The following is a 21,743-nucleotide window of genomic DNA, read 5'->3' as shown; positions in this document are numbered from 1 at the left end:
GAGACGATCACTTTTGATGAGTAGCTAAGCTAATGTGAATAGACCATGAAGGATTTTTACTGCAATTCTTAAGCCAGTTGAGATCTATAAGCCTTTGCCAAATTAAAACAACATCAGAGAACAGCTAAAAATAAAACAAATGAAATAGAAAAGGAATAGGTAAAGTGGTACAATAATAAATATATGTAAACAAAATGATGATGTCTGTCCCTGTGCCTGTTCTCAGTTTTCTATCTCCCCTCTCACCTCTTCGCAAATTGCCACCAAAGTATGTAGGCAAAATTAACCGACTTACAATCACGATGGGTTTTAAATGTACTTTAAACTTCTTTTATTTTGTTTGGCTCCGTCAAAAGGAGACTTTTCCCAAGGCGCCATGACGTCAAGAGCATTCCGTGGGCAGTGCTTCCAAGCCCAACTCACGGGATTGTTGTTGGCCTACGCCCAACCACCCTCCCACCTCCTCCCCACCTTCGCCTGGTCCTATGAAATCCCATACCAGCCTTTCACCAATAATGCTTAATGTGTACATCCATCCATTCATCTATACATATAAAAGAAAGTTTTTGTTTGTTTGTTTGTTTGTCTGCACGCGCTAATCTCCTGAACGGTGAAAGATAGGAGGAAACCTCTGAAACAAAAAATGTCGGGACGGGCCCCGGGAAGGTTTCTGCAAGGTGGCGAGGCCGGTCGAGGCCGCCTCGGCCGGGCTGGACCCATTTCGCAATTAAAAGCTGAGCTGAATTATAGTAGTCAATCTTCTATGGCCACGAGTAAAAGCTGAATTATAGTAGTCAATCTTCTACGGCCGCGAGTAAAAGCTGAATTATAGTCGTAAATTCATTCAAAAAGAACTAAAAATGTCGGGACCGGCCCCGGGAAGGTTATAGGTGAGGTGGCGAGGCCGGTCGAGGCCGCCTCGGCCGGGCTGGGCCCATTTCGCAATTAAAAGCTGAGCTGAATTATAGTAGTCAATCTTCTACGGCCGCGAGTAAAAGCTGAATTATAGTAGTCAATCTTCTACGGCCACGAGTAAAAGCTGAATTATAGTAGTCAATCTTCTACGGCCGCGAGTAAAAGCTGAATTATAGTAGTCAATCTTCTACGGCCGCGAGTAAAAGCTGAATTATAGTAGTCAATCTTCTACGGCCGCGAGTAAAAGCTGAATTATAGTAGTCAATCTTCTACGGCCGTGAGTAAAAGCTGAATTATAGAAGTCAATCTTCCACGGCCGCGAGTAAAAGCTGAATTATAGTAGTAAATTCATTAAAAAAGAACCCGGGCAACGCCGGGTGCTTTCGGCTAGTATACTATAATATTTAAATCACTTCAGAGAATGAATTACAGGTAACAGTAATACCCAGATCAGAAAGATATTTTGCAACATTACAAACAAAATTCACGAAAAAAAAGGAATGGCCATTAAATTTGAATGATCCATAATCTATAATATAGATTCTATATTATAAAAGGAGCCGTGTCTATCTATCTGTCTGTTTGTCGTGTAACAACTTGAGAACGGATCAACGGATTTCAATAAATCCAACCACTGTGGATTCGGGTAACTCCCGCGAATGTTTGTGATCCCCCCAAAAAAGATTTTTTTTTTTATGGGTACATGCACATGCATGTCAAAACTGCAAATGCCAACACATCCAGACATCACGACCCATTTTAGATGAGATGACCAAAAAAATATACAAACTTGCCGACTATTCTTTTTGAAAGAAATCGTGCTGACACAGAAAAGTTATTATTATTATTTTGTATGCAGTCTATGAAGGATCCACAGTGTCCTTCACGTAGAGTCGGCGAACTAATCGCGGGCACCCTGAACCAATGCCATATTCATGGGAAAATGTACAGGGGCACTGCATCAGTGGCATAACCACGCCTCATTGGTGCAACTGGCAGGCTGAATTCAGAACTAAATTTGCAGCAACAGGAAGTCCAATATGCATTTGCTAATAGCTCTATGAGCCTTGAGCAGTGGGACTAATTTTAGAAAGTGAAAATGAAATGAGGGAGAGTAAAGATCATCTTTTCAGAAAGTTGTAAACTTGGGCTTGTTACCTCAGCAAAGAGTGATTGAGATTTGGCCACAAATAATCATTCAGGTAAGGCACAAATATCAATCCTTATACAACGGCTAATTTGAGTAAATGCAAAATTAGGGAAAATAAAACATGTACGTTATCACAAGGTTGGTAATTTTCAGCCATATAATTTAAAGCCAGTCGATCATCTATCAATATACCTGAATGAATGTTGCTGAGGCTTCACCTAAAGGTCACCTTAGGTTTAGCACACTATGGGGCTTTGCTTGTAAACAACTTCAATCCTCCAAATACAAAGTGTAACATGTTCTGCTCACTGAATGAATCTCTCAATTTACCAGACGCTGTTGATATCCATTTTGCAGAAAGCGCTCAAATATCTACAACAGCTTTCTGTAAATGGAAGGCAACTTCAGCCCAGGTAAGTCAAACAGTTTTGTGAGGTCGTCCATTTCCAAATCATCAAAAGACGCCAATTTGGTGAATTGATACATTGCATTTTGATCAACAGGAGGTAAAACACTTGTAACGATAAAACATTGGAGTTGAACAATCAGTTGGTGAATAAAATTATGATTTTAAAGGTGGTTTAAAAATTCCAGAAGTTTAGCACAATTTAAGGAGTTTTAAACATCACCCTTATATACCTGCCCATTTAACATATTCAGGTATTGCAAAACGGAAGGATGTTGGAAGTGATAAGAAGGTGATTGGTGTTCTACAGAGTTCAAGTAGATACTTCAATTTTAATAAAACTGTGTAAGTCGTATTAATTAATTAATTCTGGGTTTTACTGCTTTTAACCACATATTGATTGCACCAATACACAGTTGATTACACCACATAATCTAACATGTAACATTAATTATTCGTGCCTGTTGTTTGTGTCCTTTATGATGTCCCTAAAACAATAAGTTTCCTGTTTGCTGTAATGATTTCCAGTTTAGTCTGACAAAGTAAAATTATTATCTCACTCCTCTACCCAATTGCGATCAGGACAAATTCGGAGACAAAGTACTGCTAAACGGAAGGTTTGTTTTCAGATTAATGTTCCCATTTGTGGACAAAATATAACATTCCATTTTAAAAAGTTGTTCCTCGATCATTAACTGACATCTACAGACAGACAGACAGGAACCAATTGCTTAACCCGCTTTTCTTTTCGCGTGTGCGGGGTAACTACGTCAAAGCAATGAAAGTGCGGTCGGAGAATGTCCGAGATTTGCACTCTTGCATGTTCTTGCATGTTCACTTTGCTGTCAAATGTCATGTGAATGTGTTATTCACCCGTGAATAATGACCTGGCATTCACAGTCTAATCGTCTCAATATAGGACTATCATGACCTCAAACATGCATTTTCCTTTCTGATCAGATCCGGGTGCATGACATAGCCTGGACATTGTGACCAGGAGATCAAGGCAATGTCACCCACTTGGCATTTCTCACAGGGCGACCCTTCTGCTGTAACAACCAACTGATACAATTTGCTTTCTCTTCATTTATTATGATCAATCAAACCAATACGACCAAAGAGCATTGGGTGACAGCACATCTGCAAACCCAACTTTCTTTCATCCTTGGACACACTACACCATTTTCTGCAAAATTTCACGAGTTACGAATTCCACGAAGTCATTTTGTGTGCGGCAGGCTTTACATCAAATGCTAAATGGGTAAGGAAAAAATCAAGTGTTCGGACCGCACAACCCCGTGCATATCTTGATCGGGGCATTGCACATATCCATACTAATGAAGAGGAGGAACTATTGAAGTATTCTTTTGAAATGTGAATTGAAGCTATCCCGAACCCCAGAAAAGGGGGAGGAGAAATACCTGAAGTGAGAGAGAGAGGAGACAGGAATCAAAAAGACACAGACAAACAAGCAAACAGACAAGCAATGTCATTTTTTATATATACATGGTATGAAATATGTCTGACTTTCTGGTAAACAGTTTTGTGATCAATGACATTCTACAAGGGCCCTTCAAAGTTGACCTTGACTTCCATTTATAAACGGCAGAGTAATGGATGTAGATAAATCATGGAATCCCTCCCCTCCGAGACTCTCCCTCGCTCCTCCCCTCTCCCTCAAAATCATTTTGAATATAATTGTCTATATATGGTGTTTGTAACAATATCATAATCGCATTTACTGCTTTAACTCGAGTGCTGAAAACCAAGATAGTGGCAAATGAGGTCGATGGCACGTCATCGCAAATTCCCACGCTTACCACAAAAAGCAATGTTGAAAGATGCCCAAAGGTTTCACCAGGAATGACACAATATCACATTTTCCTGTTTGACCCATGACCTCCAAGTCGCCATCTCGGGAATATGAAACTGGAGGTCAAATCCAAAACATTGTTACATAGTTCATGCATCCCCCAATTTTGATTGCACATACAAAAATGTGCCCGTAATTGCATTTTTCAGAACTTCACCTTTTCACTCGACCTCAGGGGGCGGTACCAAAATTGGTATCGTTCTTGCACCTTAGTGCCATGTGTTGGTCATAACTAACAAGTTTTGTGTTATGACCAACATATGACCAACAATGTTATGAAAAAGTAAAATAAATAAGTACTTAATTAATCTATCTTCTTCTATCTATCTATCTATCTTCTTCTATATTACTATTATTATTATTATTATTATTTTTATATATATAAAAGAAAGTTTTTGTTTGTTTGTTTGTTTGTTTGTCTGCACGCGCTAATCTCCTGAATGGTGAAAGATAGGAGGAAACCTCTGACACAAAAAATGTCGGGACGGGCCCCGGGAAGGTTATAGGCTAGGTGACGAGGCCAGTCGAGGCCGCCTCGGCCGGGGTGGGCCCATTTCGCAATACATCTTCTTCTTTCAAAATTATCTTGAAGTACAACATATGCACTTAATAGGAATATTTGACTGATTGCAACACATGCTTTCAAAATTCTCTCTCGCAGGGCCCGACAGAAGAAAGAACAAGGAATCGTTGAGCACTAACTGATACTGGGCTCACGTCAGACCTATGTACAGAAGATTAAATTCATTCAAAAATAACCCGGGCAACGCCGGGTGCATTCAGCTAGTCTATAATAAAAATGCAGTTTTTGCCAAAAACAAAACAAAAAATACCGTTTTTGCCAAAGCACTTGCTCACTCTTGTGCCGAAATTCCAGCTTCCTAGCTCCAAGTTTCTAAACGGTGGTTTTAGCTCAAAGGATGGCTGAGATATCACTCGGACAAACAAGAAAACAAACAAACAAACAAACAAACAACCGGAGTGAAAACTGAGTACTCCCTTTTGAGTGCGTCATTGCCAGGCCCCCATTGGTGCCTGGCGATGACGTCATGCATCGCCTGGAGATGGTACAGGAAGTAGCAGTGTACAAAAATATTACAAACGGCCATTTCATTACATTTACATGCACAAAAAGGACGGCAGCAGGGAGAGCTTTGAGTTATGCTCACTCACCTAGAAGGCGTCTCTGGCCTGGGTTTCAATCTAGGTATGTGGAAGTGACTGGTTGAGAAGAGTGATGGAAATGAATGTAGAAGGAAGTAGAGGATGGGGAAGACCGAGAAAGACTTGGCTAAAGATGGTCGAAGAAGAAATGCGAGCAAGGGGGTTAACAAGGAGAGATGCAGAAAATAGGGCAAAATGGAGAAGATCGTCATGGGGACCGCAAGGCTAACCCCTGCTCTAGCAGGGAAAATGGCTTTAAAATGCATGTTGTGTTGTTGTTGTTGTCTCGTATCTAACAATGGGTGTAATACTTTCGACAAACTAAAAGCTTCACGACCCAGAATCTATCTATCTATGTTCTATATTATAAAAGGAGCTGTGTCTGTCTGTCCGTTTGTTTGTCGTGTTATAACTTGAGAACGGATTAATGGACGTCAATAAATCCAACTACGGTGGATTCGGGTAACACCTGGGAGTGTTTGTGAGCCAAAAAATATATATATATATAAATATTTTTTAATGGGTGCATGGACACGCGTGTCAAAACTGCAAATACCAAGACCTGCACGGAGAGCAGGATCTCCCAATAATCCTTCTTTTTTTTTCCTTCCCCCATAGAATAGCCATCACATTAAAGATCGGTATTTCCATCAGCTAAGCGACGGGTCTTCTATTCTAGTAAATACTACATGGTACAGAGGAGTCGATCACTGCACCTTTCTCACACTCAGGTTGCACCATAAAACTGGATTATAAGAAAGTTAGGCCCAGATAGACCAAACATAACTAACTTTTCAAAGGAGGCTCAACAGCTCTGTAACATACATCACGAAACCATCTAAACACACACGAAAATGATGCGATTCAGCGATGCATTGGAAAATTCAATATCTTGCTCCAGGAACAGTTCCATGTTTTGCCTGACTGGATCTTGGCAAACTAAGCAAATGGGAAATAAAAAGATAAACCACTAAAGAAGAACAAATAATTTCCAAAAAGACTACAGTACCAAAGGGCAGCAATGTGGAGTATATCAAATTTGTTCACCCAAATAACAGTGCAAAAGTGCAGCAATGTGGGGTATATCAAATTTGTTAACCCAGATAAGTGCCAAAGTGCAGCAATGTGGAGTATATCAAATTTGTTAACCCAGATAAGTGCCAAAGTGCAGCAATGTGGAGTATATCAAATTTGTTATCCCAGATTACAGTGACAAAGTGCAGCAATGTGGAGTAGATGAAATGTTTGAACCAACTAAAATATACAATGGTGGAACCGCAGATTGCCCTTTGTTCAATTCGTCTACGCGATCTTCAGTGGAAGGATTCGTCATCATCACTGCAATGCTCTCGAATAACTTGGCTACAGTCCTGACAATGACTCATCATGTCCGAGGAAAGAAAGAAAACAAAATAAACAAGCAGTTCATAAGCTATACAGGCCATCCAAGGTTATGAGAAGCCGAACAGGGAGTGAGACTTCAAGAGCTGCACAACAGATGAAGAAAAGAACAAAGTTGAATGAAACACGTGGGAAAGAGCAAGTTGAGAAAGATAGATTTAAATAAATATCATTTTTGTAAAATAGTTGCCACAAGCTCAAAGTGAATAACTTCACTAACAGACTGTACAGTAAAAACCATGAGGGTTTGGGGTGGGGGAATGTGGGTCTTATGGATTACACAAAGCAAATCCATGAACATGATCATCAAGAGGAAAGCCAACCATAACAGAGTGGTGGCACAAAGGTGACATCATGGAAGAAACTTACTCAAACTGTCGAAATGGAATGAATAAATGGTTCAAATAAACTCAGGATGAGACGAACACACGAAACGAGACAAAATCACGATCACGTCACCGACGGTGTGAACAGGATGGGCAAAAATGCACATCAGCTTCATGTTTCAGAGCTTCACCCAAAGATTATTATTATAAAATAATAATAATAATAATAACAACAAAAAATGTATGCCAGCTTCACCCATGGATTATTATTATAAAATAATAATAATATTAATAATACAACAAAAAATGTACGTCAGCTTCATGTTTCAGAGCTTCACCCGAAGATAATTATCATTATAAAATAATAATAATATGAATAATACAACAAAAAATGTATGCCAGCTTCACCCAAAGATTATTATTATAAAACAATAATAATAATGATAATAACACAACAAAAAATGTATGCCAGCTTCACCCACGGATTATTATTATAAAATAATAATATTAATAACACAACAAAAAATGTACGTCAGCTTCATGTTTCAGAGCTTCACCCGAAGATTTATTATTATAAAATAATAATAATAATATTAATACAACAAAAAATGCATGCCAGCTTCACCCACGGATTAATTATTATAAAATAATAATAATATTAATAATACAACAAAAAATGTACGTCAGCTTCATGTTTCAGAGCTTCACCCGAAGATTATTATTATAAAATAATAATACCCAAAAAAATGTACGTCTGGATCAATTTTTTTGAATTAAATTTAAATCCCGATTTATATATTTTGTCGCGATCCCGCCTGTGAAATGTTTCCCAGCACGGAATACGGACGTTAATGTCCGGGCTTCAAGTAGTCCACGGAGTGGACAGAGAGAACTCACTAAACACAATTGTGTTTTATATCGGCCTTCTAGGGGTAAGGCACGATGCTTTATTGGCTCGATCACAAAACCATGAAAGGTAACAAAATGGAATAAACTGCACAAAGCCTGCAGGAACTGTCGGCAACAGACGCTCCAAACAGGACGCAGGTAAGATCACTCGCGGCTCCAATCGACGATCTCCGGGACTCGGAGGGTAACAGGATGGAATTCACCGCACAAGGCCGGCAGGAACGGTCGGCCAGCAGCTCCAACACGAAGCAGGCAATCACTCGCGGTTCCAATCTACGAGATCCGGGAATCACTCGTTCTCTTCTGGAGTTACTCGCTCGTAAAATACCGAACTGTAATCGACCAGCCCAACTCGGCTGTCGTGAGGATTCAAGGAAAGCCCTTTTGAGATTTCCCACTCGGAGCCTTCGAGCCGCGTCCGTTGCATAAGATGGCGACCGCGCTCTCTGACCCTCCACCAATCACGTGCCGAATCGCCTCCCGATCGCGTGAGGCTCCAAGGAGGCCACGTCACGCGGTGGGCGGGGCACCAAATCTGGGTGAGAACAGGTGGTTTCACCGGTGGTTTCTCACAGTCCTCCCCCCCTAAGTAAAAACCCCGTCGAATAGACGGCGTTTTTAAAACCAGTATTTGTAGTAGGTGCAAATCACATGGCAAGATGATGGCGGTAATCGCTAACAGGCAATTAACGCAATTAACAATTATTAACACTTATTAACAACAATAACGCAACAACGCAACAATACAACGCAACGCAATAGCGCAACAATAACGCAATTATTAACGCACAGGCAATTAACAGGCATTAACAGGTTAACAATGAACCAGTTTGGGTTTTTTTTTTTTTTCACACACAAATTTTAACACCATACACCACATTAATATCTACCCTACAAGAGTTACACTTCACACAAAGCACAATAGAGAGGCAAGGGGGCCAAACTCAAGTTGGGGGAAGCGTTGACAGGAAGGAAACGGGCCGAGACCTAGAGCGGCGGGTACTCCTCCGGTGTCGAGAACAACAGTCATATGCGTAATGACCCCTTTCACCGCACTGGTAACATCGATCGTTCGGGTCGAAAGGCCTGCGGACCAAAGGGCGTCTGAAACGAGGCCGCCGCGACATGCCATTCGACATCTCGACGCACACACGCGATCCGCAAATTAACCTTCCATCAAGGGCTCTGACCGAATCTTCAGCATCTCGTGGCTCTTCAAACTCAACAACTGCAAATCCAGGTGGGTTTCGAGCAACCCATACGTTGCGGAGTGGTCCGTAATGTTCGAAGACCCTCCCTAGCTCGGCTTTCGCTGCTCCATTGCCCAGGTTTCCCACATATACCTTAGCATTAGCGTTCCTGCTGAATCGCGACATGGCGGGAGCGGTCCCTGAGGAGCACGGCACCTGAGGGTGGCTTGACGGGAGGCTCGGGTGGACTTCAGCTGACGCAACGTCACCGTCGGGAACTGGAGTCGAGGCGCTAGGCTCCTCGGGCCAGAGTGAAGATATGTCTGACTCCGCCACTCTCTCCGCCTGTTTACTCTGGGATCTAGTGACCCCCCCACAGGTCAGAGTCAATGACTCCTCCCTGGCCATGGCATCATTGCCAATCAGCAAGGAGACCCCGGGTATCGGGTAGTAGGGTACCACCACACAGGTCACTGGACCCTTAAAAATGTCACTCCGGACCTCGAGGAGGGCAAGGGGATACCGGCCAAGAACCCGGTCAATGCCCCGAAGGAGGGTATACTCGCCGGTATAACGCATCTGAGAGGCCGGAACTACCCCCGCCCGGAGAACACACCGTGTCGCCCCAGTATCCCGAAGGTATTGGGCCTCAAACTTCAGCATCGAATCAGGGCCACCCACTAAGGCTGTCCCTGAATAATCCTGGTACAGTGGATGAATGGAATTAGCCTCGGTGGCAGTGACCTCGGTCACCGATGCCACCGTCGTGTGCGAGGGCCCGGCGGATGAGCTCCACTGATCTCCCTCCGACTTAACAGGAGGGTTGCCTCGGTAGGCCGGACTAGCGGGATTAGAGAAGCAGCGGTTTTCACCGTGCCCCACGCGTTTGCAGAAATCGCACCAGGGCCCTGCCCTGGTCTGCGGCTCGCGACCGCCACCAGTGGAGGGCATCGGAGAACCCCTCCCCTCGATCCAGCCGCCGGGCAGACGGGGGGCGGTCTTGATCGCAGACTCCTCCGTCTTACGACGCGACTGCGTGACTTGCAGCATTTTGCACGCCAAAACATGTTTATCAATAAGGTTGACGCAGTCTGCCAAGGAAACAGTGTCTTTGTCGACAAGAAACAATGCTAAGTCAGGCGGAAGCTGTTGATCGATACGGTAACGCACCAGGAGTTCCGCAACCGCTTGAGGTAACTCAACCTTGCTCCCCTTGAACCATCTCTGCAGCTGTTCCAACAAGGCCCGCGAATGTTCCTCATAGGTTTGACTGGACTCACGAGTCCAGCTGAAAAAATTTCTCCTATAAATACATGCGGACACCGCATAGGCGTTCAAAATCTCGGCCTTCAATGCCCTGTATTTGTTTGCGTCCTCGGTTGCCATCCTCGCATATACCTCCCTCGCCTTCTCAGATAGATGGCTCACAAGATGGCCGACCCACAAGCTCTCATCAATGCCACCGGCAGCCAACAACTTCTCCGCCATCTCCAGATACGCTTCTGGCTTCGTGTCTCCCGTCCAGTCCGGCAAACGAACATGAACAGTTTCCGGGACTCTTGCAGCAGACCCCTCTGCCCGCGGTCGTTCAGTCAACATTCGCAACTCATGCTCTCTGACGCGTTCAGCTTCTGCTGCTGCCGCACGCTCTCTCTCTCTCTCACGCTCTCTCTCTGCTGCTGTCTCTGCTGCCGCATGCGCTCTCTCTGCTGCCGCAGCACGCTCTGCCTCTGCCCTGTCATTCTCCCTGTTATACATGTCAAGTTGTTGAACCGGAGTCAGCCCGGTCCAGAAGGGCGAACGCATGCATTTAGTCATGATGGAATCGCTTCCTAACATATCGGGTTTAGTGACTGGGTCAAGGCTGATTGCGTCGCTCGCATCGCCACCCACGCGACTGTCAACATGATCAGGTTGAACTCTCACTTCTCTGGTCGACATAGCTTGGCTACGAGTTATCATAAGACAAGGCACAAAACACAACGCTCAAACACAACGCTCTGTTGGGGAAATACGACACGAACTACACAATATCACCACCGCACATCAAATTGCCAATGAGAAAAATACCACGTACAAATACTCACGTTTTTTTTTTTTTTTTTTGTCGGTTGTTTGGAGGGATCCGAGGCTCACTTATTCTGCAGTGAAGCACCACCCAAGACAGCGTCCTACGGCGAGAAAGTTCCTCCAAGACGGCGTCCGCTGGTGAGAAGATGCAGAGAAGATGCAGATGCCGAATTCCCGTCTCAATTCGAATGTCTCTCACTTGAAAGATCCTAGGACGAGCAACCCATTTGTCGCGATCCCGCCTGTGAAATGTTTCCCAGCACGGAATACGGACGTTAATGTCCGGGCTTCAAGTAGTCCACGGAGTGGACAGAGAGAACTCACTAAACACAATTGTGTTTTATATCGGCCTTCTAGGGGTAAGGCACGATGCTTTATTGGCTCGATCACAAAACCATGAAAGGTAACAAAATGGAATAAACTGCACAAAGCCTGCAGGAACTGTCGGCAACAGACGCTCCAAACAGGACGCAGGTAAGATCACTCGCGGCTCCAATCGACGATCTCCGGGACTCGGAGGGTAACAGGATGGAATTCACCGCACAAGGCCGGCAGGAACGGTCGGCCAGCAGCTCCAACACGAAGCAGGCAATCACTCGCGGTTCCAATCTACGAGATCCGGGAATCACTCGTTCTCTTCCGGAGTTACTCGCTCGTAAAATACCGAACTGTAATCGACCAGCCCAACTCGGCTGTCGTGAGGATTCAAGGAAAGCCCTTTTGAGATTTCCCACTCGGAGCCTTCGAGCCGCGTCCGTTGCATAAGATGGCGACCGCGCTCTCTGACCCTCCACCAATCACGTGCCGAATCGCCTCCCGATCGCGTGAGGCTCCAAGGAGGCCACGTCACGCGGTGGGCGGGGCACCAAATCTGGGTGAGAACAGGTGGTTTCACCGGTGGTTTCTCACAATATATATAAACGCGAGTTGTCTGTGTGTGTCCGCGTTTTATTCAGAGATGGCTGAACGGATCTTCATCAGACTTTCAGAGGTTCATGTGAGTGCCTGGGAGTGTTTTAGCCAAAAATAAAAAAATAAAAAAACCCCGCTCGATAGTGCCAAAGCCTCTTTAAATGAATGACAGTTATACACAAGTACACATTCGCATAAATAAATACAAAACAATTACCAGACATCTGAATACAAATAAATCAAACAATTCCGGAAGTGTACGAATTTGTGAGTATGGCTTCTTCTTCTTCCTGGTCGGCATCACACTTACCTCAGAAACGTGAGCCACATTCACTCAGAAACGTGAGCCACTCCCCTTCCTCTCCTGCCTGCCCCTCCCCTCCCCTAGTCCCCCCCTCCCCTCCCCTTCCCTAGCCCCCCCTCTCCCCACCCTTCCCCCCTCCTTCCATCCCCTTTAAGATATAAATTCTCTGCAAAAGAGCTTCCACTTCTGACTGCTCCCTTTCCCCCTCCCCCCACCCTTCCCCGCCTCCCCCCTCCCCTACCCTCACTTCCCTCCTCCCCTTTCCCCCCTCCCCTCCCCAATAATAATGATAATAATAATAAAACAAAAAATGTGCGTCAGCTTCATGTTTCAGAGCTTCACCTGAAGATTATTATGATAAAATAATAATAATAATAATAATAATAATAATACAACAAAAAATGTATGTCAGCTCTGTGTTTCAGAGCTTCACCCAAAGATTATTATTGTAAAATAATATTAATATTAATAATACAACAAAAAATGAACGTCAGCTTCATGTTTCAGAGCTTCCCCCGAAGATTATTATTATTAAAAAAAAAAAAAAAAAAAAAAAATATTACAACAAAAAATGTACGTCAGCTTCATGTTTCAGAGCTTCACCCGAAGATTATTGTTATAAAATAATAATAATACAACAAAAAATGTACGTCAGTTTCATGTTTCAGAGCTTCACCCGAACATTATTATTATAAAACAATAATAATAATAATAATACAACAAAAAATGTACGTCAGCTTCATGTTTCAGAGCTTCACCCGAAGATTATTATTATAAAATAATAATAATACAACAAAAAATGTACGTCAGCTTCATGTTTCAGAGCTTCACCCGAAGATTATTATTATAAAATAATAATAATACAACAAAAAATGTACGTCAGCTTCATGTTTCAGAGCTTCACCCGAACATTATTATTATAAAATAATAATAATAATACAAAAAAAAATGTACAACAGCTTCATGTTTCAGAGCTTCCCTGACGATTATTATGATAAAATAATAATAATAATAATAATAACTAGCTGAAACCCATGGAACATCCACGGAAGGGAGGATGTGGTGTATGGATAGAGTGTACCATTATGGATGGCATAGGGGATTTGCTTGTCCGAGTAAGAGTTAGGAAGAAAGATGAGAATGAAGAGTACGTATATGAACAACGATCGCCGACACCGGCACAAATGCATGCTCTGGATTAATCCACTCAGTGGACGGCTTGCTTTCGCCTTCGCCTGTCCAATCAGCGGACGGCTTGCTTCGCCTTCGCCCAGCAGACGCCAATACGATGGCGTCGTAAGATGGCGTCGTATCGGCAGTTAATCGGATGCTTTTGGGCCCCAACGTCGGCTAATTCAGATTTTTCGAGTATGGCTGTACGTGATAAACAAAGAGCGCGGTTCGTAGATCGTAAATCCATTAGTGCCGTGGGCATCGGGTCACTGGGTGCGCCGTAAAAGGGATAACAAAGTCGAGTCCTTACGGTATTATTATATCGATTATTAATAAAGGCCTCAAGACCTATTCAACTTGAATTAAAAAACGCGACATTTCGGCTATTCAAGAACACATTTGTAACCTGTCAATCAAAAAGGAAAATGTTTTGTTGATCGTCTTCTCAACAAAACGTGTCGACAAAACCAAAGGAATATTCAGGATTTTCACAAAATCACGGCAACTTGAAAGATACGCCAAAAACCTGAGGTGAATTCCGGTGATGCGGTCATCTTCTTCATCTGCGCCTCATTTTCTTCATGTGAAAATGAATCGATTTAAAATTCCATAGAAGTGTCGTTTATGTATATTTTTATTTCATTACATTCACGTAGTTTCACATTCGTGACTTCGTGGAGCTTCAATCTTTTGTGGTTCAAAAAAATTAAATAAAGATGGATTCTTCTTCATCGCATCGCATCGCATTCTCTTCCTGTGAAACTGTTTCATAGAACTGTGTCGTTTATGTACATTTTTATTTTATTACATTCACGTAGTTTCACATTCTTGACTTTGTGGAGCTTCAATCTTTTGTGGTTCAAAAAAATAAAATAAAGATGGATTCTTCTTCATCGCATCGCATTCTCTTCCTGTGAAACTGTTTCTCCATTTAACGTTTCCAAAATCAAAACTTCAAAAACTTCTTCACTTCGATTCGAAAAAACTTCAAACTTCAAAAAACGTTTCCAAAACGTCACTCCATTTAACTTTACTAGGGCATGCCCGTACGTGGGTGCCCGTTCCTTGCCAAAAAAAAAAAAAAACGCTACCCGTACGCTCTACCCCGCCCGTACGCCCGTAAACAAAAAAAACAATGCTCTTCGCTTCCGCCCTTCGCTCTGACTGAATTGGGAGAAATAATGCGCATAAGAAATCGAGAAATTATTATTTTCTCCGGAAGAAATCGAATTACGAACCGTAATGGCGCACGCGCTGGGCTCGTCTCGCTCTCACATCGGCCACGCCTACGCAACAAAGCGTTCTGTGATTGGCTGCCGGAAGTGAAGTCTTCACTGTCCGGAAGGTCGCAAATCGCAGTTACGATGAATCGCAAATTAGTTTTAATTAGTTTTAAAACATAGTTTAACGGCAACATAGTTTTCCAACGTGAAATAAATGAATACGCTCTCAAATGTGCCGTCCGAGGCAGAGTCTGTTCGCCACGTTCGGCACACGTGATAGCTCACTGCTCTCTGATTGGTTGAATCGTTTTTTGGACATAGCTCGGTAACTACTTCTCCGATTAATATGAAACCTTGAAAAGGCACATCCTCGGGTCCCCAGCAATATACCTGGCAAGTTTCAAGTATATCGGACCGGTAGTTGTCGAGAAACAGCGGTCACAGACAAACATACATACATACATACATACAAACATACAAACATACAAACATACACACAGAGATTACTGGAATTATAGATAGATTAAAATGACGATAAAGACGTTTCCTTATATATCCTAATTTAAAATGTTCAAGGGAATAAAAAGACCATTTGGTTCACACCACCCATGTTCACACCACTCGACTGTCCAATCAGCGGACGGCTCGCATCGCCTTCGCTCAGTAGACGCCAATACGATGGCGTCGTAAGATGGCGTCGTATCGGCCGTTAATCGGATGCTTTTGGGCCCCAAAGTCGACTAATTCAGATTTTCCGAGTATGGCTGTACGTGATAAACAAAGAGCGCGGTTCGTAGATGGTAAATCCATTAGTGCCGTGGGCATCGGGTCACTGGGTGCGGCGTAAAAGGGATAACAAAGTCGAGTCCTTACGGTATTATTATATAGATAATACAACAAATGTACATCAGCTTCATGTTTCAGAGCTACGCCCGAAGATTATTATTATTATAAAATAATAATAATACAACAAAAAATGTACGTCAGCTTCATGTTTCAGAGCTTCACCTGAAGATTATTATTATTATAAAATAATAATAATACAACAAAAATGTACGTCAGCTTCATGTTTCAGAGCTTCCTTGACGATTATTATGATACAATAATAATAATACAACAAAAAATGTACGTCAGCTTCATGTTTCAGAGCTTCCCTGACGGTTATTATGATAAAATAATAATACAACAAAAAATGTACGTCAGCTTCATGTTTCAGAGCTTCCCCGACGATAATTATGATAAAATAATAATAATAATAAGACAAAAAATGTACGTCAGCTTCATGTTTCAGAGCTTCCCCGAAGATTATTATGATAAAACAATAATAATAATAATAATAATAATAATACAACAAAAAATGTACGTCAGATTCATCCGAAGATTATCATTATTGAATAATAATAATAATACAGCAAAAAAAAAATGTATGGGACCTTCTTCAAAGGTAGTCCATGCATTTCACTCAAAGAAATGATGGATCTACACAGAGTGTAACACCTCAAAATGACCATGCTTCGTCCAGGTCCAGGACAACAACACAAAGCTAGGAGATGCCCGTACTGTATATTAGTTTTCTAAATAAACATTTACAGGAGCTTCAGAAAGTATTCACACCCTTGATGTTTTCACATTTTGCTGTTAGTCTGAATTTAAAATGGATTAAATTGAGATTTTTGTCACCGATCGACACATAATACTCCATAATGTCAAAGCGCAAATTGTTTTTCGAAAGTTTTACAAAACAATTAAAAATGAAAAGCTCAAATATCTCGAGTCAATGTCTCCAATTAAGTATTCAACCCCTTTGCTATGACACTCCAAATTGAGCTCAGGTACATCCAATTTCCATTGATAATCCTTGAGACGTCTCTACAATTTGATTGGAGTCCACCTGGTGGCCAATTCAATTGACAGGACATGATTTAGAAAGAGAAACACCTTTTTGTACAAGGTCCCACAGTTGACAGCACATCACACAAAAACCACAAGCACAACCATCACACACAAACCACAAGCACAACCATCACACACAAACCACAAGCACAACCATCACACACAACTCACAAGCACAACCATCACACACAAACCACAAGCACAACCATCACACACAAACCACAGGCACCACCATCATAGGCACCATCATCACAAGCACCACCATCACACACAAACCACAAGCACAACCATCACACACAAACCACAAGCACAACCATCACACACAAACCACAAGCACAACCATCACACACAAACCACAAGCACAACCATCACGCACAAACCACAGGCACCACCATCATAGGCACCATCATCACAAGCACCACCATCACACACAAACCACAGGCACCACCATCATCACAAGCACCACCATCACACACAAACCACTGGCACCACCATCACACACAAACCACAGGCACCACCATCACACACAAACCATCATCACAAGCACCACCATCACACACAAACCACAGGCACCACCATCACACACAAACCACAGGCACCACCATCACACACAAACCACAGGCACCACCATCACACACAAACCACCATCACAAGCACCACCATCACACACAAACCACAAGCACAACCATCACACACAAACCACAGGCACCACCATCATAGGCACCACCATCACACACAAACCACCATCACAAGCACCACCATCACACACAAACCACAAGCACAACCATCACACACAAACCACAAGCACAACCATCACAGGCACCACCATCACACACAAACCACAGGCACCACCATCACAAGCACCACCATCACACACAAACCACGGGCACCACCATCACAGGCAAACCACGGGCACCACCACCACCATCACAGGCACCATCATCACAGGCAAACCACGGGCATCACCACCACCATCACAGGCACAACCATCACAGGCAAACCACGGGCACCACCACCACAGGCACCACCATCACAGGCAAACCACAGGCACCACCACCACCACCACAGGCACCACCATCACAGGCACCATCATCACAGGCACCACCATCACACACAAACAACAGGTACAATTCCAAAGCACCACCATCATAGGCACAAATCTGCACCATGACGCGCACTCGCATTAAGCACACACACCCAGTACACACACACACACACCCAGCACCCATCGCGCACTCGCATTAAGCGCACACACACCCAGTGCACACACACACACCCAGCTCGTACGACCATAACATAAGCACACGCACAGTACCTCGTACGACCATAAGCACATACACCCAGTACCTCGTACGACCATAAGCACACACACCCAGTACCTCGTACGACCATTAGCACACACACCCAGTACCTCGTACGACCATTAGCACACACACACCCAGTACCTCGTACGACCATAAGCACACACACCCAGTACCTCGTACGACCATAAGCACACACACACATACACACACACACACACAAACACACACACACACCCAGTACCTCGTACGACCATAAGCACATACACCCAGTACCTCGTACGACCATAAGCACACACACACCCAGTACCTCGTACGCATAAGCGCACACACCCAGTACCTCGTACGACCATAAGCGCACACACCCAGTACCTCGTACGACCATAAGCACACACACCCAGTACCTCGTACGACCATAAGCACACACACACCGGGTACCTCGTACGACCATAAGCACACACACACACACACACACCCAGTACCTCGTACGACCATAAGCACACACACACACCCAGTACCTCATACGACCATAAGCGCACACACACACACCCAGTACCTCGTACGACCATACGCACACACACCCAGTACCTCGTACGACCATAAGCGCACACACCCAGTACCTCGTACGACCATAAGCACACACACACCCAGTACCTCGTACGACCATAAGCACACACACCCAGTACCTCGTACGACCATAAGCACACACCCCCAGTACCTCGTACGACCATAAGCACACACACCCAGTACCTCGTACGACCATAAGCACACACACCCAGTACCTCGTACGACCATAAGCACACACACCCAGTACCTCGTACGACCATAAGCACACAAACCCAGTACCTCGTACGACCACACGCGCACACACCCAGTACCTCGTACGACCACAAGCACACACACCCAGTACAGTAGCAGTACCTCGTATGACCATAAGCACATACACCCAGTACCTCGTACGACCATAAGCACATACACCCAGTACCTCGTACGACCATAAGCACACACACACAGTACCTCGTACGACCATAAGCACACACACACCCAGTACCTCGTACGACCATAAGCACACACACACCCAGTACCTCGTACGACCATAAGCACACACACCCAGTACCTCGTACGACCATAAGCACACACACCCAGTACCTCGTACGACCATAAGCACACACACCCAGTACCTCGTACGACCATAAGCACACACACCCAGTACCTCGTACGACCATATAAGCACACACACCCAGTACCTCGTACGACCATAAGCACACACACCCAGTACCTCGTACGACCACACGCGCACACACCCAGTACCTCGTACGACCATAAGCACACACACCCAGTAGCAGTACCTCGTACGACCATAAGCACATACACCCAGTACCTCGTACGACCATAAGCACACATACACAGTACCTCGTACGACCATAAGCACACACACACACAGTACCTCGTACGACCATAAGCACACACACCCAGTACCTCGTACGACCATAGGCACACACACACCCAGTACCTCGTACGACCATAAGCACACACACACACAGTACCTCGTACGACCATAAGCACACACACACAGTACCTCGTACGACCATAAGCACACACACACAGTACCTCGTACGACCATAAGCACACACACACAGTACCTCGTACGACCATAAGCACACACACACAGTACCTCGTACGACCATAAGCACATACATACACCCAGTACCTCGTACGACCACACGCATTGTGTTCCTCCGAAGCGGCGCACGCACCGTCCCAGCTCGACGTCCTCGTGCGTGGTGTGCAGCGTGCGCAGACACTCGGACACGTGCGGCCCCGTACGGCGGAGCGCCTCGCGGCTCAGCACGACCCCCGGACCCCCCATGCAGAAGTTCTCTCCCGGTTCGAGGGCGAGCTTGCCCAGCTCCTGGCTCATCCCGAGCCCCGTCTGGCCTAGGTAGAGCGGCTCGCTACTGTTGAGGCGCCGCAGAAACGCTTCCAGACGTTCACCCCGCACGTACACGTCATCGTCCGCACGCACGAACCACTCGAACCGCTCCAGGTAGTGGTCGTGCATGTACTTGAGCATCAGGAAGGACTTCTTCTGAGGCGGGTACGAGTCGTCCACCGTGGGCAGCGCCACCACAGGTAGCGGGAGGCTGGTGCGGGAATCCTCGCTGGAGAAGAACTCGACCCGGCCGGGGATCGATCCGGCCCAGGTGCGCTGCGCAGCCCACGCGCGACCCTCCAGGTACTTGGCCGCGGTCATGACCCCCACGTACAGGAAGGACCCGGCTCTCGGCACCGCTCGGCGATGGTTTCCCGCGCTCGCTTCGTGCCGTCGCTGCTTCGCGGGCTGAGGGACTCCGTCCGACCACAAGGGACCCCCGCAGGCGGTGGCGGGACGGCTGCGCCGGGAGCCGCCGCTCACGACCCGAGGCACCACGAACCAGGTGGCCGTGGTGAAGCCCAGAACGAGACCGAGGGCGACGCTCACCCAGGCACGGCGCTTCTGCAGGGCCATGCCGGGCTCGGTGCCCCCACCTCCCTCCCTCTAACTGCTCCTTCGTGTCGCCTCCACCGTCTTCGACTTCAAGTCCTTTTCCTCTTTATTACATTTATTCTCGAGCTCCTCCTCACCGTCCTCACAGCTCGGCCTCCTTCCCGCCCTTTTTCCTCAATCGATATCCTTATCCGCGTCCTCCTCCCCTCAGCGAACTGTCGATCTCCTCAGGTCTAGGAGCAGGGAGCTCCCCACGTGCAGGGTCTAGCCGCGTCCCCCCCGCCCCATACGCGCCACGAAGCGCGCACGGGTCGTGCATGGCTCTCACGACACCATGGCGACGATCCGGACGTTCAATTGGACAAAGGGGCTTGGAAGCGAATGCGGGAATACAACAAATTCTGGAAAACGTTAATCCGAGCCTGTCGCCATCTTATCCGACCGCACACGTCACTGGCGCTTTTACCAGAGGAGGGAGGCAGGGAGCTGAGGAAAACGGTGGGCGGAGCAAAGGGAGGAGAAAAGCGGCGATTGGGCGGAGCAAAGGGAGGAGAAAGGCGGCGATTGGGCGGAGCAAAGGGAGGAGAAAGCGGCGATTGGGCGGAGCAAAGGGAAGAGAAAGGCGACAATTGGGCGGAGAAAATAGGACGAGGAAACGATATTCCAGAAAAGAAAGAGCAAAACGAAGGACGTGGTCAGCGGAAGCCGGCGAGAACCTCCCGCTGAACGACAGAAACGAGTAATGTGAATGAATGAACACTTCATTCGCCGTCTGCGAAGCATTATCTTTGGATTGCATTTTTAATTTAGGAAATACAGAAATAACGTTTTTTACAAATCGAAACTGTTAACTTTCAATTAAAATAGCAGAAAACAAACAAAATTCATTAACTTGATTTGCGCCTCCATCTTAGGCGAAGGTTCGGGCTGGTGTCGAACGATCCTTATTTACAGTTTACACGATCTCGCCTGCGCACCTTGGAACACCCAAAACGGTCAGTAGCAAAGCTCCTCCTCCCGGCGCTTACCCATTGGTCAAAGCAAC

The 21,743-nt window shown here is 45.2% G+C and overlaps 1 protein-coding gene across 3 annotated transcripts in view; it reads right to left on the bottom strand.

Annotated features, from left to right (window-relative positions):
• Window positions 1-21,164, bottom strand: part of CHSY1 (chondroitin sulfate synthase 1) — a 162,870-nt gene extending 141,706 nt beyond the window's left edge. For 2 of the 3 annotated variants that reach the window (XM_078771739.1, XM_078771740.1), the window contains exon 1: window positions 19,922-21,164. In XM_078771739.1, coding sequence (XP_078627865.1) covers window positions 19,922-20,719 — 798 coding nt within the window. In that variant the 5' untranslated portion in view covers window positions 20,720-21,164. Of the gene's footprint in view, window positions 1-1,616; window positions 3,893-19,921 lie in introns of those variants that run through there. The other variant, XM_078771741.1, reaches the window with a different exon arrangement.
• Between the last annotated feature and the right edge of the window lie 579 nt (window positions 21,165-21,743).

Source organism: Myxine glutinosa, chromosome 2 (assembly GCF_964187855.1).
Source record: "Myxine glutinosa chromosome 2, kmMyxGlut1.1, whole genome shotgun sequence".
Classification (NCBI taxonomy): Eukaryota; Metazoa; Chordata; class Myxini; order Myxiniformes; family Myxinidae; genus Myxine; species Myxine glutinosa.
Note: the sequence above shows the minus strand (reverse complement) of the source record. Positions and strands in the feature narration are given on the sequence as shown.